This window comes from Pseudochaenichthys georgianus, chromosome 24 (genome assembly GCF_902827115.2).
Source record: "Pseudochaenichthys georgianus chromosome 24, fPseGeo1.2, whole genome shotgun sequence".
Classification (NCBI taxonomy): domain Eukaryota; kingdom Metazoa; phylum Chordata; class Actinopteri; order Perciformes; family Channichthyidae; genus Pseudochaenichthys; species Pseudochaenichthys georgianus.
The window spans coordinates 21,801,667-21,819,131 of record NC_047526.1 but is presented as its reverse complement, the minus strand read 5'-3'; the positions used below and the strand labels follow the sequence as shown (position 1 = coordinate 21,819,131).

Sequence of the window (17,465 nt, the reverse complement as noted above, 5' to 3'; positions counted from 1 at the left end):
GTGGCTGTATCTTGATGTCCTCTCCATTCAAATGAGAGAATCAGTGACATGGTACATCATTCCTGGCAGAGTCCTGATCCAAGTCATCACTAGGTAGTGTACTCCAACACCTATCCTAGCGGGTGGTGTGGCCCTTTCACAGTTCAGTGACAGGTCAGGCAGGGACCAGCTGAGTCAAGTGCAGTGTTGTTGCAAAAGGCACCAGATTTGTACTGTACATGTGGGCGGAGCAATAATGTTTTTCAATTAGTTTCGAACATGCTTCATTATGCCTGTCTCTCTTAATGTGTTCCAGCTGAAAGCATTCATCAGCACACAAAGCACGGTGAGCAATGAAATGCAAAATCCATCCATCCATCCATCTTCTCCCGCTTATCCGTGGTCGGGTCGCGGGGGTAGCAGTTCCAGCAGAGAGCCCCAAACTTTCTTTTCCCTGGCGACATCAACCAGCTCTGACTGGGGGATCCCAAGGCGCTCCCAGGCCAGCGAAGAGATATAATCCCTCCACCTGGTCCTAGGTCTACCCCTTGGTCTCTTCCCAGCTGGACGTGCCTGGAACACCTCCCTAGGGAGGTGCCCAGGTGGCATCCTAACTAGGTGCCCGAACCACCTCAACTGGCTCCTTTCGACGCGAAGGAGGAGCGGCTCAACTCCGAGTCCCTCCCTGATGACCGAACTTCTCACCTTATCCCTAAGGGAGACACCAGCCACCCTGCGGAGAAAACCCATCTCGGCCGCTTGTATCCGCGATCTCGTTCTTTCGGTCATGACCGAAATGCAAAATCACTCTTGATTATTTTCCTACGTGTGCAGACCTGGCATTGAACTGCTGAACACTTTGAACTGAATACAGGGCTGTAAAAAACGACTCGTTTGCATTGAGCACGTATTAAAATGTACAGTACATACTTATGTTGCTTAGAAAAACAGAAAAATGTTCTGCAGTGCATTTCATACTGTTAAAAATACATTCATATAACCACGTCCTCCTATATGTGTGTGGACTGGTGCATTTATGCACCATACTCTGACTCCTATTGATTAGACAGTTGTGTCGCATGCCATCTCTCTGAGTAACTGCTCCACCAGGCACTGTGTCAGTCAGCATTACAGCTGAGGATGCTGCTGTACCCCCCCCCCCCCCCCCCAACTCCCCCCACCCTCAGCTGTCAGTGTGTATGATGGGCAGTTCCCTTCAACAGCTTCCCACAAATACAGACTTACACAGGCAAACACACTCACACACATACAATCTCTTTCGCTCTGTCCTTGTATCTTCCTTACACAGACACACATACATGCAAAAGTGGCTACACACACACACACACACACACACACACACACACACACACACACACACACACACACACATGCACGCGCGCACACACACACACACACACACACACACACACACACACACACACACACACACACACACACACACACACACACACACACACACACACACACACACACACACACACACACACACACACACACACACACACACACACACAACAGGGAAACAAGTTGCTGATTTATCTCCAAACCCATGTTATTATAATAAAAACCACATGTACACACGTGTATTCTAAAAACACATGTATTCTAAAAAAAATGTCCTTCTGTATTTTGGACAGTTGAAATTAAACTGTCTTTGCATTATCTTTACAATAGGGACAAAGGCACGGTATTTCAGGCTTTTTCAATCCCTCAATATTTTTCAAATCATGATGCTGAACATCTTAATCGATTTCAAGTAATTTAATACCGACATAAACCAACAAACAAACCACAACATCTCATTGATTTAGTGTGAACAGAGGGGCTGTGAGTTTCATCTGTATGGAGATCAATATAGTAATGAATTATGTGTGTGCTGTCAAGCAAGACAAATGCTCTCTGGCTGAGCTGAATGTCAAAGAGGTGCCAGTGTAGCTCAGTCATGGCCCGATAGATACAGCCTTTGCTCTGATATACATAACAAAGACTTGTCAAAATAAGGCACTTCATAGCCTTCAAAGGCAACATCTACTCTGTGTTCAAAACAAGTCTTACTGACACAGTTCTGCACCTACTTACAACAATTAGTGTTTTGTTAAAACAAGTTGTTGTGTTCCCTGGTAAAACACAGCTTGAATGAAGTACTGCGAAAATCACAGGTACAAAATATAGAAAAACAAATACCACATTACCAGTGGAACAAAGTAAAAACACACAACCGTTGTACGCCAAGAATTAAGCTGTTATGATTAACTTAATTCACATCTCCTGTTTAAAAACAGGATTTTATTTGATCCCTGTGAAAACATGTTCAGGTTGTCTTCACATGAAATCAGCAGAGTCAACTGCGCCATGAAACAACCAATCCTTTTTTCTGTTTCACACTTTCATAAAGCTATTGCATCTTCATCTTCATCTTCATCTTCGTTGTACTGAATGTAGGCTGTCAGCTTCAGTAAGAAATGAACTGACTGCAGTTTGTTCCATGACTGCAAATAATAACAGATATGCAACAGGAACTTGCTAGAAATACCAGTGAGAATACAAACAATGATGACTCACTTGTGGTGTTGTGATGTAGTTGAGGAACCTTTTGGCTTCATCCTCCAGAGAATGACTCACAGCAGCCCAGGGCTCCAAGTCTATATGCCACCGAGGAGTCTGTAGTGAAGCACAGACACACACAACATATAATCAATAACGATAAATAGAACATTAAAATTGACAGTTATTTAACATCAAAGTAGGCCGCTCTTTCTAAAAGAAATCCAGAGCAAGGGCAACAAGAAAGAGCGCTTTATTCATCTAGGTTTTATAACACTTGTGCATAGCTACTGAAGGAACTAGGTCACAATGTCCTCAGTGTCAAATCACAAAAACACTGCTAATTTTCATTGTTTTCTGCAACATTCGGCCTGCTATTTATTCTCTTGTATTCTGCGCTCCAAGGTACAGATACACAAATATCGACTGTAAGTCCAGCTGTGTTTCATAGTAAAAGTAAGAGCTCAGATTTCCCCATCAGTTTGCTGAAGCAGCACATTGCTGTGATCTCATTCCTGAAACCTGGCAGAGCTCTGCTGTACAGCCTGCTTCATTTATACAGGAATGTGTCTGTTTACGACTTGAAGAAAGGCAGTAAGATGGAGAGAAAAGAAAACGAGGATCAGAGCACAGATGATGCATTTGCCGGTTACACAATAATTTCTTGGGTCAAACAACATGTCCAAGCGTTCATTAGCAGCGCTGGTATACATTATCCTGAGTGATTTCCCTCTCTCCTCACAGATATGCCCTCCAGTTTAGTTATGCAGGCTCAACACACTTTGCGCTGCAACAATACAGTTCATGCCAACAAAAATGGCGTAGCCTGTGTGATTTGATCGTTTAGATCAGGGGTGTCAAACTCAAGGCCCGGGGGCCAAATCCGTCCCACAAGAGCTTGCAAAGAATATAATACGTTTATTATATGGTTAGGTTCCGCTTTACAGGAGCACGTTGCCCATAAACTACATGTCCCACAATGCATCTCATTTTGTGAGATGCGCACTGAAGAGACTTGCAATGATCTGCCCTAGACTTCTGCTTTCAGACGTTGTTAATTATGAAGTTATTACCCTATCTGATAATAATCCAATGCAGAGGAAATATTGTAAAATAATACATTATCTTATATATATTTATCTATGTATATTTATATAGTCTTAAAGTTACGACTGGCCCTTTGAGTGCACCATTATTCTAATGTGGCCCGCGATGAAATTGAGTTTGACACCCCTGATTTAGATAGTGTATATGTCAACTCTCTCATATTTCATTTTTGTAACAACATTCATAGAATAGATGTAATTGGAGGGATGAAACCCTCTTTAATGGTCACACACAGCGACATTTGGCCTCTGCATTTAACCCGTCCTAGTACCAGGAGTCTAGTAGTAGGAGCAGTGGGCAGCTATTGTACAGCGCCCGGGGAGCAATGGGGAGTGAGTGGGGTGGGGGGGTATTCCGGTGCCTTGCTCAAGGGCACCACGGCAGGGCCCAGGAGGTGAACTGGTAGCAGTCCACACTCCATATTTTAGGTCTGGTCGGGGACTTGAACCGGCGACCCAACGGCTCCCAGTCCCAGCCCCGACTGACTGAGCCACTGCCGGACACTCAAGCACACACAGAATTCTTAGACACTGTATAATTGTATTCACTTCAATCATTGTCAGCATACAAGTTGAAAGAACATATTGCCAAAAAATGTCACATATAAACAAGTTTGTAGACTCATATGCACACACTGTTATAAATCACTTAGGTACACTCCAACATACGCATCATGTCTGCGCTGCATTTAGATGATCTACTAATGCGTTTTCCATGGTCGGGCTGTCTTTTCTTTTCCAACACCCTTGCACAATGAAAAATGCATGCAAACGTGCACATATGCATGTACTATATATTACCTGCACATGCACTCTAATCACTCTGCTTATACACTTTCTATCGCAGCACAGTTGGTGTCATTTCTTAAGTGAAGCTGAAGCTGGACCTGCCAACGCAGAAAGTCAGCTGTCATTTTAATGGCTGCATTTCTGGATCCACACAACGCTATTTACGGTTTGGCATTTAGCCTTTAATCGATTTGCCGCGTGTTAAAACATCTGAATGCTTGCCTCAAACCTCTCTCTCCTCCCTCTCCATTTCTGTTCCTCCCTCTCTGACTCGACATCTTCATTTATTCTTTGTTGTTTCTCTTGCTGCCACTCTTTATATTTCTACAGTGTCTCAGTTCAAAAATAATTGCACCTGTGGCCTCGACATATCAAGGTTCAAGGTTCTTTATTGTCTAACATAGCTACAGAGTAATTATGTCGTTGAAAATCTTAGGTCACAGGCTTCTCCAACAATGCAACACAATAATACAGATAAGCAGACAATATTAAAACAATATGATAAACATACTTAGAACAGATAGGGTGATGTATGTGCTTAGGTGGGTTTAAGACTATATTCATTGTTTCCTTTAGTTAGAGTTGCCACAGAAAGAAACACCACAATTTGGCCACACAACAGAGAGCAAATACATAAATATGTAATTGTATGTCATCATCATTAATGTTCTAGAGCACCATATTGATTGAATAATAATAATATAAAAAATCTTTCTCCTGGCTTTTACCTATTGCTAAGCCTCTACAGGGAGACTGTTGTTCAACCCTTCCATAAAACTTTAATTCAACCGAAAAACTATTTTGCAGTGGCCAAAATCTGTCAAACAATGCCCCTGCAGATGAACAAAACAGAAATAACAACCTGAACCAGCCTTGCTCTGAAACTCTTACAGTAAGGCCAGGAGAGTTTGACAGCGGCAGAAACACTGCATGTCGGTCTAAGCCTGTTATTTATACGTAAACAAAAAGCATCTACATTTCGGAATCCCGGGGGTTAAGAAAGCTTGCAGCTGCCCTTTTTATCTCCTTACCGAATCCTCCCTGCAAAGCTCAGCTATCAGGCCCAGCCCAGGACAGGTTGGGACAGGACTGCTGATCCTAGAGCAGATATGTTGGTCAGTGGACTCGCTGGGAGTTTGCAGAGTGAGAATAAAAACATAGAGGTGAAAAGTGGAGAACAGTGATGTTCAAGGCAGACATATTGCATGACATTCGTGGCATGAAAGGAACAGAGATATTGACATATGTTGCCAATGGAAAAGGGTGTGCTTAGCTTTCTAGCTTAAGGTCTTTACTAAAAAATGGCAGTTATCCAACTCCAGCAACTCAGACTTTCAATCCACGTCTGTTTTCCTCGCAGGCGGCAATTATTTTCTCTTCATGTTAAGGTATTTGTTAGAAATTAAACTAACCTTTATCCAACAACATGTTTTTTATTTCTGCATTACAGCTGAGATACAATAGAGATGTTTTTGTGCCTCTATGCACACATTATGCTATGCATGTCTGTGAGCTCTTAGTTACTGCTGAATCATCACTTAGCGGTGATGAGATTAGCGTAAAGCCTCATGTTCAGTTAAGCACAACAAGTGATCAGTGCCTCAGGGACAGCAGAGGTAAGGGGTGTTAATAACAAGCACACAGAACATCACTCAAAACTGTCGAGCCTCAGCTCTTTAGAGCTTAATCCCAAGACATTAGATATAACAACATCCTCAGCACGAGCCATTCAGGTGGCTGCTTTGAATGGAAGGATGGATAATGGACAATTTGGATTCTGTCGCTGTGACGACATTGGGAACTTCAAACGGTTCTGAAGGAAATGTATAAAACATTTAATATAACATACTGTATATGGCAACTAATTAAAATCACTGAAAGAAGTTGAATCGTCAGTTCAAATGGAAATTCTGAAGATTAAATTAAACTTCAAACACTGAGATATCATGACACAAAGTAATGTACGTGCGCTTGTTGACAAACATTTGCATAGGATTAATTTAAAATACTGAATGTAGTTGAAGTAGATACAGTATAACACCATTCCGACGCAAATTGTTGTCGTAGAAGTGTAAGGGCCACCCACCGGTTCCCATTCGGGTTAACACTGTTATCTCGTTTTTTCATCATTAGCTGCTAGCTGCCATCCAAACTGTCACCATGCTGAGAGCTGTGGGGAGGCAATCCCTCAGTCATAGATATGCTCTGAATAAAAAGTGCTGAAAGGAGTAGATGATTCAGTCGAAGCGTAGTTGATCCATTTAGCTGGAAGGTTTCATTCAAGAGGTGAAAAGCTGACACCTGAAAAAGTGTCATTTGAATTTTTATTTAATCCATTAACCAAATAAAACCAATTGAGATACATGCAGGTTAACTCTTTGATATTACAAAATATTTTTTTATTGAATTAATCTTGAGACAAAGTAAATTGAATGCACCTCAAAGGTAAACGAGTAACTAAATTGCTCTATATTTGTCTTTGATCTTGCATTTTCTTTTTCCCGCCTTTCATTTCCATTTGATCTGTTGGGAAATGGATGTTGTTTTAACATTCCTGCTCCCTCTTTGATCGCTCTGTTATGGGGCCTTTCTGCATGGCCTGCCTGTCTTGATGGAGCTGGGTGTGTTTGTGAATCTGTTCCACTCAGCCTGGTGAGAGAGAAGTGTGAGCAGCCAGGCCAAGCATGAGTAACCCTTCAGGGAGGAGAGGATGGAAGGGTGGACAAGAGATGACTGGATACAACAAGAGAGGACAGAACAATGAAGGGAAGGTGGTGAGAAGAAAGGAGGATGAGCAGAAGGTACACTACAAAAACTCGAAATCTTGCCAAGTATATTTGTCTAATATGTACTCAGAATATGTGTTTACACGTGCTATAAGACTTCAGAAGTGAAAATGCAGTGAGATATAGGGTCTTGTTTTTAGACAATGCATCATCTTGTTAAGTCAAATCTTATCTTCAATCTTATTTTGAGCTGTATCTCAGATGAAACATATTTCTTTTTATATCAGAAAAACAGAACACTTTTGAGCATTTGCGGCTTATATTGTAACACACCATGTCCTGATTCTGGTCAAATATAGTTCAAAATAAGTTCTCCCAGCCAACTACAAGATCTGATTTATCAAAAATCTTACCAAGCAAATGTTCACTTGTTCTATTGGCAGATCTTTGTACTTATTTCAAGTGAAAACACCTTGTTTTCATTATTGTTTAAGTGATTTTGGAGCAGCATTTTTTCCAGTGAAGAGGGTTAGATGGACCTGAAAGCAGAGAAGGAAATGTACCTCACTGTGAAGGAATAGAGTTTAACACCTGTATATGGATGAACACCAAGAATCAAAAAGACGGTTCATATCGATCCATGATGGCCAGAGCATCTCAGAGATCACACCTCAGACAGTGGAAACAAATTATAGCTGGTGTATCAAATGTCACGAGGTGAGCTGTGCCTATTTGGACACCAATCGGCCACAGACACACTGCTGCCTGTCTGTTGGTAAAGTGCCGAGGTGGCAGAGTGTCAGACCTGCTGCTCATTGTTTAGAGATTGCTCTCAGAGTACCACCAAGCTGAGCAGTCAACAGGTTCAAGCTTTCAGTTCAACACTGTGAGGATTGTTATTTTAACACTGTTTTGAAGTTAGGAAATGGTCTTTGACATGCTACATTTTCCTGACAGCTTGAGTAAAAAGTGGACAGCGCCTCTGTGCCAAATCAAGGTCAAGACTTGCGATGGAGTGGGCAGACAGAGACGTTTAATGAAACAGCAGGTGGCTGATTTCCTGTTAGTGAATCCAAAAGAGAATTAGTGAAGTAAAATGTTTTGGTTTCTTCTGTGATGCTCAGAGCTTTGATGCAATGTAACATTTATCACAGCCTATAGCTTCATTTTTTTTTGAAGAAACATTATCAGTTTGTGAATTGCAAAGTTACAGTCGTTTTTTACAAGGAAAATAGAATAGAATAGAATTGTATATGAATCAGTTGGATGTGAATCATTTTATTGACATGATAATAGTGAGTCAGACAGGTTTGATTTATTGGTCTGATCGGAGATTTTAGATCACCTAAATGAAAAGCTTTCAGGGGCACATTGTGTTGTATCAGCTGGTGATAGACCAAACATTGAGAGCACAATAAAAAGTGAATGTTGAAAGGATTGATGCGGACAGCATGATCACAGAGAATCAGGCTTACTGAGCTCTATCGTTCTGACTAATCTGGTAGATAGGGGAGACAGACAGTCACACCAGACCCAGCAATCCCAGCTCACTGTCAGAGTACAGTGAGAGACAGAGAGGGTATAACAGAATTAAAGAGGACGATGACCCTGATCTTTTTTTAATAAAGGCAGTAATCTCAGAAGAGTTTAGCTTGAGTGTCAGAGGCAGAGTGATGCTGTGGAAGAAGCCTGTGGAGGAGTGGAGGGATGCATGAGCAAGTGGGTGGAAGTTAACTTAATGTGAAGGAGAGAGGAATTGGAGGTTGAGGAACAGATGGTGTAGATGAAGGATGGAGAGATTGCTGTTCTGTTTTTTCTTTGTAGGACACATCTAACAAACCCACATCTGGTATGCATTCATCAGAGAGAGCTGGAACAATAATCCTAGAAGTGTTTATATTACAGTGGTGGACTTGAATTAACCTTTGAATATCATTTGACATTGATGCTATTAATTCATGCGAACGACACTGAGTTTCATTACAGCACACATCTTCATTCTGCACACTACTTGGCAGTAACGCTATCTGCCCACGTGCTGTAAATCAAAGCCGATCGAAGACCAGCGCATGCCCATTTGGCGTAGCACTCTGTGCCATCACCTACATGGCAGTCTCATTTGATGTCCATCTAGCTTAAATCAAAGTAGATCTGTGAGCATTGCTTAACATTCTTGCCAGTGCAAAGCATGTGCATATTCCTGTGTGTGGTCCAGGTGCATTATTACTAACATCCTCAATATACCGTGTTCGGCCAGAAGAACTATACCAGTACTTTGAATCTTTTACGGAAGTGCATGACAGACTACATAACACATTATGGGTTGAATGAAAGATACATTCAAGATAATGGTAGCATCAAAGGACATGATAGATTTCTTTGCGGCAAGACTAAAAACCTCTCAGAAAACTGACGTACCATTTTGAAAATAAATAAAGAGTTCTTCTCCACTCAATGTCACATATGAATCGACTTCCAGCTCTTTTTCTTTTATGATTGCTGCTCATTTCCAGCACTGTCTTAACATTGACTGTAAGGGTAACGTCAGCCATTTTGACAGCAAAAGTGTGTGTTTGGAAGACTTTTAATAGTAAATCTTTGAAGAGTCATTTAAAGCAAACGATTACAGTACACTTTATGGTATGCATGTAGCTGATAGAAATCCAATAACAATTTGTGGTTTTGTGTAATTATGGTATTATACATAGCCACAGTGGGGAATTACACTTTTTAATGGCCTTGTAAAATTAACCAAACACTGCTCGCTGCTGGGTGTAATTTGTTAAGGAAAGGCAGCTGTGTGTGTTTTCGTTTGAAACATTCCCATCAGTTATGTAAGGTTTCCAGTAAACAACACAAAACAGATGCTCTTATCACATACGTACATAGACATACATGCATACACATTAAAGCCAGTTGGAGTCACATCTCATGGCACATGCTGTCAACTTAAATATCTATGGGACTTGCGGTTGCCTTGGAAACACAGTCCTTCCATTCACATCTTACATACTCATGCACACATTCATAAATGCATCCAGGCATTTACAGATGCTGCTATTCTCGCCAGGCACCAGAGCACATCGGTATACTCCTTGCTGTCCTAAAGGTCTCATATGTGATGAGTGCTTTCCCGGGTGTTAATAATTCTGTTCAACATGCAGTCATCATAGTCATACTACCGCATATAGACATGTAGTTGGGATCAAAATAAAGTTTGAATAATGTTAAGTTGGCCGCTTCCCTACTTAACATTCCTGTAATGTATGCCATGTGGGCAAAGTTGTTGTCTCATTTGATCCTATCCTGTTTGGCCACGACCAAAGAGACAGATGGAGGCTTATTGTTAGCAGGCTTGCAGTTAAAATCGGCATGTGTGTGTCTGTGAGTGTGTGAGTCAATCTATGCACGCGCCTGTCTTCCTGGACACTATCCCAGATATGAAATCTGTGTTAGATGTTGATAAGAGCAGAGGGAGCCCACTGAGCACCATATGACATGTATTTCCTGAGATGGAAAAAACAGAGAGTGACAGCAACATGGACAAAGACAGGCAGTCATTTGAACTTTCTGCTCATTCTTTTTCTATTCTTGCCAATCTGTCTGTTTGTTTGTTTTTGCATATAAATAATGACTGAATATGAAAAATTAAAGAGATGGCAAGGGGATGTATATTATAGTCTTGTCATAGCGTAATTGTCCATGTTCATGATTGTTATGAGATTTGAGTCCTGCCAACATCATGGCTAAGCAGTGGTGTCTCCAAAAGCACTTGGCTTTTTGTGTTTCTAATTTCATCCCCCTTCTCTTTGCCTGCAACTCCATATGTTTTCCATTCTCATCCTCCCCTTGTAGCATTTATCAAATACATACAGAATATATACAGTGGTAGTGAGAGGCAGAGATAACGTTTTCAAAGCGGTTTAAACAGGGCTTTAGAGGTACCAAAAGCTCTTTAAGTGTGTGTTCCTGAGGTCCATTGGCCATGTTGCTTTAAGGGCTAAGTAGGGTTTGTTGCCTTTGTAACTAAACACAGGTACGCATGAAATGCCACCAATATGGGGTTTTTGCTACATAAACAAACCTTTTGGGTGATACACAAAGGGCCATTTTGTAGAAGCTGGTATTAATAGTGAGTTTGAATGTATGTGTAAAGAGATGGGGCAGAGTAAGTGATTGGAGCGAGGGCGTCCCATTTCAGAGGTCAATGCACTCATTCATATCAGCTGGGGGGGAGACCGAGAACTTTCCGGAATGTTCCAGACAAGGCGTCCATGTCTGAGGGGAGTATTGTGCGAACGAGACTCTGGACTTGACAGTTTGACACTGACTTTTCCCCCTCCAGTGGGAGTCTTTGTCCGATTCCAGTTAGCGCACACAACAGACCTACTGTTAACTCGGTCGATAATATAAAGAGCTTGAAGTAGCTTCTGTTTTCCATATGCAACATATGGTTTTCATCATCTCGTTTGGGTCAGGGTTGGTATGGATCTACGATTAAAAGTGGAGATCAGAAGCCTAAGCCCTGAAACGTTTTTCTAAGCTAGACTTTCAAGAGCAAAGTCTTATAAAAACAGAGATTGATTGGGGATCCATAATGTTCCTATTTATGAGATAATAAAAGAGGTTTTGTCTTCTCAGCTGCAGATACACTCTCAGATGTTTCTCTTGTTTAAAAAGTGTGTAAATTATTCCTCATGCGATTACATAGTCATATTTCTGTAAACTTTGCCAAGAGGGGGTGATTGATTATCTGAAAGGTCTCTTTGTGCTTCCCCCCCCCCCCCCTATAACTTTAGTTAGACTGAGATACTAATCTCCCATTGAGCAAGCAAAGCTGTGTGCTGGAATAGAGCTGTTTACGTCTCCAGGGTGGCTTGCGTGTGCAGGGTGATATTACTGCGATTATGTGATGCAAAAATGTAGGAAGTCTAAACATATGTATTTCTCAGCTCTGATTTCATGCGCCGGCGTCTTCACACTTTGCTATGTGCATGTAAGCTGCTTCAAGGTGCTTGTGATGCTATGAGCGGATTATTTTGCTCTTGTTGCAGCCTACAAAATAATAGGACAATATGCTTAAAAGTGCAACAGCAGACAAACCTTAAAGCAAACATTTGACAATTAGACAATAAGCTTATTTTCCTTCTTGCTTAGAGGCAAATAAAGAGGACAAACCAGGATTAAACAAACAAGATGTAAAATAATAATTAAGGAGTCGCTTGTCGGTAGCCTGGACCACTGTTTTCCTTTTGCTTCCAGTGTCGGTGCTAAGCTAAGCTAACTGTATCATTGCTGTGACTTTATAGGACCAGGCACATTGTGGTATCATTCCTTTTTTATTTAACTTTTGGCATGAAAGAAGAAAAGCTTATGGTATTTCCCAAAATGTTGAACTATTTTTGTTGGTCTTTTAAAAAATAACTTGATATGTTGACAACTATCTGCTGCCACCATTTTGTCTTATTTATATTTCAGTTTTAACTTACTCCAGTTTTGTATTTACATTTAAGCAATTAAGTGACTCATGACTACGTTTTTGCTTAAACAAATGTTGCTTCAAAAGGCCATCTTTTTCCTTGGCCATGAGGATTTGTGTAATCAGCCAATATAAGAGTCTAAATAAACGTCAGCTATCCAGACATTGATTCCTTGAGACCCTCCAGTTCCCAGGATGCCCCAGCTAGAGGTTAAAGATGCCTGAGAACTGACTCCAGTCACACATTGGGGATTACAGAAGTCAACCTCTCTCATTCTTTATAACTAGCAGCCTCTCTCTCTCTCTCTCTCTCTCTCTCTCTCTCTCTCTCTCTCTCTCTCTCTCTGTTGAGCCAGGGGTCTTTCATATTTCTAAAGCATGACCAAGGTCACTGGGTTTCTGCATTATAAATTCCACTGGAGGCCCAATACTGGCTGGCAGTGGTTGGCACAGACAGCACAAGGTGGCATTTTCTGTTCTGGCGTATACCAACACTAAGCTAATCAAATGAATGAGTATTCATTCCAAATCCCACTGATTCTTACTTGAGGAAAAGTCATTAATACTTGCCTTGCAGATAAATGAACTTATGTCCCAGTCTAATTAAAGAACTAATTTGCATCAAAGTGCAGACTGCTCTGCCTTTTTGGTGGTTTTTGGTAGAAGCAAATCACAATCAAAAGTGTTTTAGTCAGACAGAGTGAATTAGAGTCAACTCAAGGGACATGACAGTGTTTATATATTTCTCCTCCTCTGGATTCCTTTCATTTCTCTTTGTCTAGCCTGTCAGTAAACAAATACAAACACCTCATTTGCATTTCTGAGAATCCGTCATTGTTTCTTACATCAACAGGATAATAATGGAAAGTGATATCTTCTATTATTGCTATGTCCCACTGTATGGTTGTGTAAAACTAAATCAAAAAGATCAGTTATTGCGAAGCGGTGCACGGATTACCTTTGTATCTCTTTATGATCCTTTCCCCTGGTTATCTTAATGAAATATATTATAAAATCCCATTCAAACAGGAGGCCTGTCTCAAAGGATGCAGGGTTTCTCTTTGCGTCACTTATGCGATCTATGTGCTGCGTGGCTTTTGGCTTTGAGGTTGAGTGTGTGTGACATGTGAATGACAGCTGGCCCATCTGGGAGAAATCTGAGAGTGACACTGGGACATCGTTCCTATAGAAAGCTCTGCAGTGCTCACCCACTCACATTACCTTCACTGTGAAGTAGGATTCTGTGGAGAGCAGGCATGGAGAACTGTATACCTACACTTTATCAATCTACTTTGAACACTTATTTTTACATTTCTGTTTTGTTTCTTTCAATGGCAGGTTATACAGTAGGAGAAGTGATTTTAAAATGTATGAAGGATAAATCACTTCAAAGCTGCTTGTTTACCATACTTTTGGGAACATGCTGTCTTATGGAAGTGGAACTTCTGTGTGAACTATTCATATCTTAAACTGCACTGTAACTTTTTCTTCATGTACTTTTTCTTCATGTATTTTTTATTCATGTACTTTTTATTCATGTATTTTTTATTTTGATGTTGCTTTTATTATCTTTTCTTTTTAATGACTGTTTTTAAATGTCTTTCATTTTTGTAAAGCACCTTGAATTGCCTTGTGTTGAAAGGTGCTATATAAATAAACTTGCCTTGCCTTACATTTGAGAAAATCATGTCTCAATCGTTGCTTTAAGCACCCATTTCCTCTTCCTCAAATATTTTCACACGCAAGGGAAGTTGGAGTCTCTGAAGTTGTTTGACTAAATGAGGAGTAATGAGGCACTTGTTGCGTTTCACCACTGGGTCAAGATGGTCCCTGTTGTCCCAGAGTTTAAGCCCTTATAAGGTTGCTTAATATGATACTTTATAAATTGAAGGTTACTTAATTGCACATTATTATAACATATACGCATTACAGTCTGCTGTAGATGGGGAAGTTTCATAGGAATTCATTGACTGTCACGGAATTGGTACAAATATGTATGTCATCCTCAAATTGACAAGTCAAAATGTTAGTAAGGCTCCGACATATTAGCTATAGCTTCATCAATTTAAGATATATAAAAAAACAAGAAGATGACCGAACTGGGGCTACAGTGACAACATGAAGTCATCTGTCCAATGGATACACAGAGACCAAACTGAAATCAACCGTTTATCAAACTACCCCTATATTGTGTAAGTAACATTGGATTAGCACTTTAAACGGTTTTGTTGTATTATGCTAATGAGCAACATGCTAACAGACCAACCGAGGATGATGAACAGGGATGTACAGCACCTGCTAAACATCAGAAGTGCTGGTGTTGGGGCCAATACTGCCTTATGCAACTGCAAACCTTGACTTTTTTTGTTGCAATGTATTATTTCTTGATATGTAACATAACAATGCACCAGCATATACTTTGTAGTAGCATTTCCTCCTCAGACAATGGCAGTGAGTGTAGGAGGCATAGGGCTAATAAGCATATAGAGTCGTCTGATAACTTCTGGTGATTTTTGAACTGGAGCGATTGAAATGTGCTGGAGTGCTTCACTATGACTTGGGGGCAGTAGTCTGTTTATTACTGTGTTAAAATAAGGAGGCTTAGTCATCAGTGTCTGTTGTTTCTGCTTCTCTCTCTCTCTCTCTCTCTCTCTCTCTCTCGAACACATTTCATGTCTGTCTATAATTTACCCACTCATCCCTTTCCTCTTTCTCCTAGCAGGGAAAACAATTCTACAAGAGATAAATTATTAAAGAGGATGTGTGTGTGTGAGTGTATTTATGTGGATACCTGACAGCTAAAAGATAAGATTTCCTTTAGATTGGTTATTACTACAACACACCCTCAGTCTCTCTCTCTCTCTCTCTCTCTCTCTCTCTCTCTCTCTCTCTCTCTCTCTCTCTCTCTCTCTCTCTCTCTCTCTCTCTCTCTCTCTCTCTCTCTCTCCACACAAAGACTGTGAAGGGAGCTGTCAGCAACAGTCTGCCCTGTCACCTATCTTCTCAACAGCTTCTTGAATGCTTTTCCAAATGCTTTTTCTCTTCATTTTTGCTCAAAGCCTCAAGGTTAAATATTCTTAACTGTTTAACTGCCTCAGAGATGGAGGAGAAGATGATGTGTGTAACTGTGTCACCTTTACTTCAATAATACACCCTACAAATGAACCACAATCAACTGTAAATGGAAAATTAAAGTTTTTTATTTACTGATATAATGAAATAAAAATGGAACTGGTCACAAGAGAGTTGTATTTGTGTCTTAGCAGCATTGAGCCACACATGAAACTCCATTAACAGATCATTCAAAACAACAATTTAGTATAAAGATGGTCTCCAGCCATGAAGCAAATCATCATTTTAGTTACGGTTTGCTTCAATCTCCCTTACGGATAGGTTATATTAAATGAATAATAATTATTAAATGTACTTATACTGTAGGTAATACAACACTGTCAAATGTTAAATCTATATGAAATACATGTGGTTTATTGTCCATGATCTGGTAATTGAAAGTGTTTAGCAATTATTTTAGTACTGTGGTTTTATTTAAAGACAGTTTTTGTTTGTTTATTATTGATGTTATTTTGGCGCGGGCTCTAAAGTGTTACTTTAGCTTTCATAATTGGCGATAAAAGATTGAACATAAAAAAAAAGAAAAGGAAAATGGATTCTGGTTTTAGTTTTCTATCCCCTCCACATAAACTTAACACTGTGATATTTGATGAATTTAAGAAGACTAGATTCTCTGGGAATGCAATTATTGGCAACATGTGCAAATCTATTCACTGTAGTTATAGTAAATCGGTTTGATTAAGATTGACACAAGCTCATAAATAGGTAATAGTGAGGTGCAGTTATCAGTTTCTGTTCATGCACTAAAGCAACATAACATCTTTCCCCAATGTGTTGACAGCAGGACAGGATCCATCAAAAAGGCAAAGTCTCAGAAATATAAAAATACCCTGAATGTTGTGTTTCAAATGTGGGGCCCAAACTGATGCTATCCCTTTCAAATGGCACGCCAAACACCTCACATGGGATACGGCATGCAGACTCTAATTTTCACAGAAGTACATTGCAACTCACTGAATACCAACTATTCAAACCCATTGATATAATCCAGAAATCCTGAAAACAATGTGTGCTTTGATTGGTTCAAACACAGCTTTTTAAAGCTGATTTCCCCCAGTGAAGCACCAGTCTGTGATGGCTGCTGGCTAACAGGCTATTTTCCCCCCTTGCCCACTTATAACTCAGCTTCTATAGGAATGTTCTCTTGAATCCCTTCATTGCTATTCATCAAGGTCACTAAAGGCGTCCTTGTCATTTTCCTTGCGGAGCAACTGTCCTGCTTTGTAGCCCATTATGTATTCTGTAAAGCCTCTATGTGCCTGGAGGAGAGAGCAGGAAGCAAGCTAGAGAGAGTGATATGTTTAAAAAAAAAAAGGGTTGAAAAACCAAGAGAATAATGGGTTAGAAGTGGGAGGCAAGACTGACGTTTTAATTTGAGACAGACGGGAGATAAAAATGCAAGATGGAGGATGAGAGCAAGGAGAACAGGGACATGGTAACATTACAGAGCAACAGTGATCTTCGAGATGAGAGTCTAAAGCAAGACAAATAAAGAAGGGGTGTAGGTAGAAAGAAAGAGAGTGTTAAATGGCTGCAGCGTTTGACACAGAAATGTCATCAGGGCCCCTTAAGGGCATCTTATGTGACACATTGTGTGTTAAGAAGCAAGGAGAGCGAGCATATGGTGGCATGCAATATTGATGGTGCACAAGTGCCCATCTCTCGATGTGGCATAATAGCCCTGCA

The 17,465-nt window shown here is 40.4% G+C and overlaps 1 protein-coding gene across 1 annotated transcript in view; it reads right to left on the bottom strand.

The window, feature by feature from the left end:
* The window catches only part of mettl24 (methyltransferase like 24), a 31,429-nt gene that overhangs the window by 12,546 nt on the left and 1,418 nt on the right, over positions 1–17,465 (bottom strand). Inside the window, exon 2 of the mRNA XM_034075974.2 lies at positions 2,566–2,664. Within this exon, the coding sequence (XP_033931865.1) occupies positions 2,566–2,664 (99 nt within the window). The remainder of the gene's footprint in view (positions 1–2,565; positions 2,665–17,465) is intronic.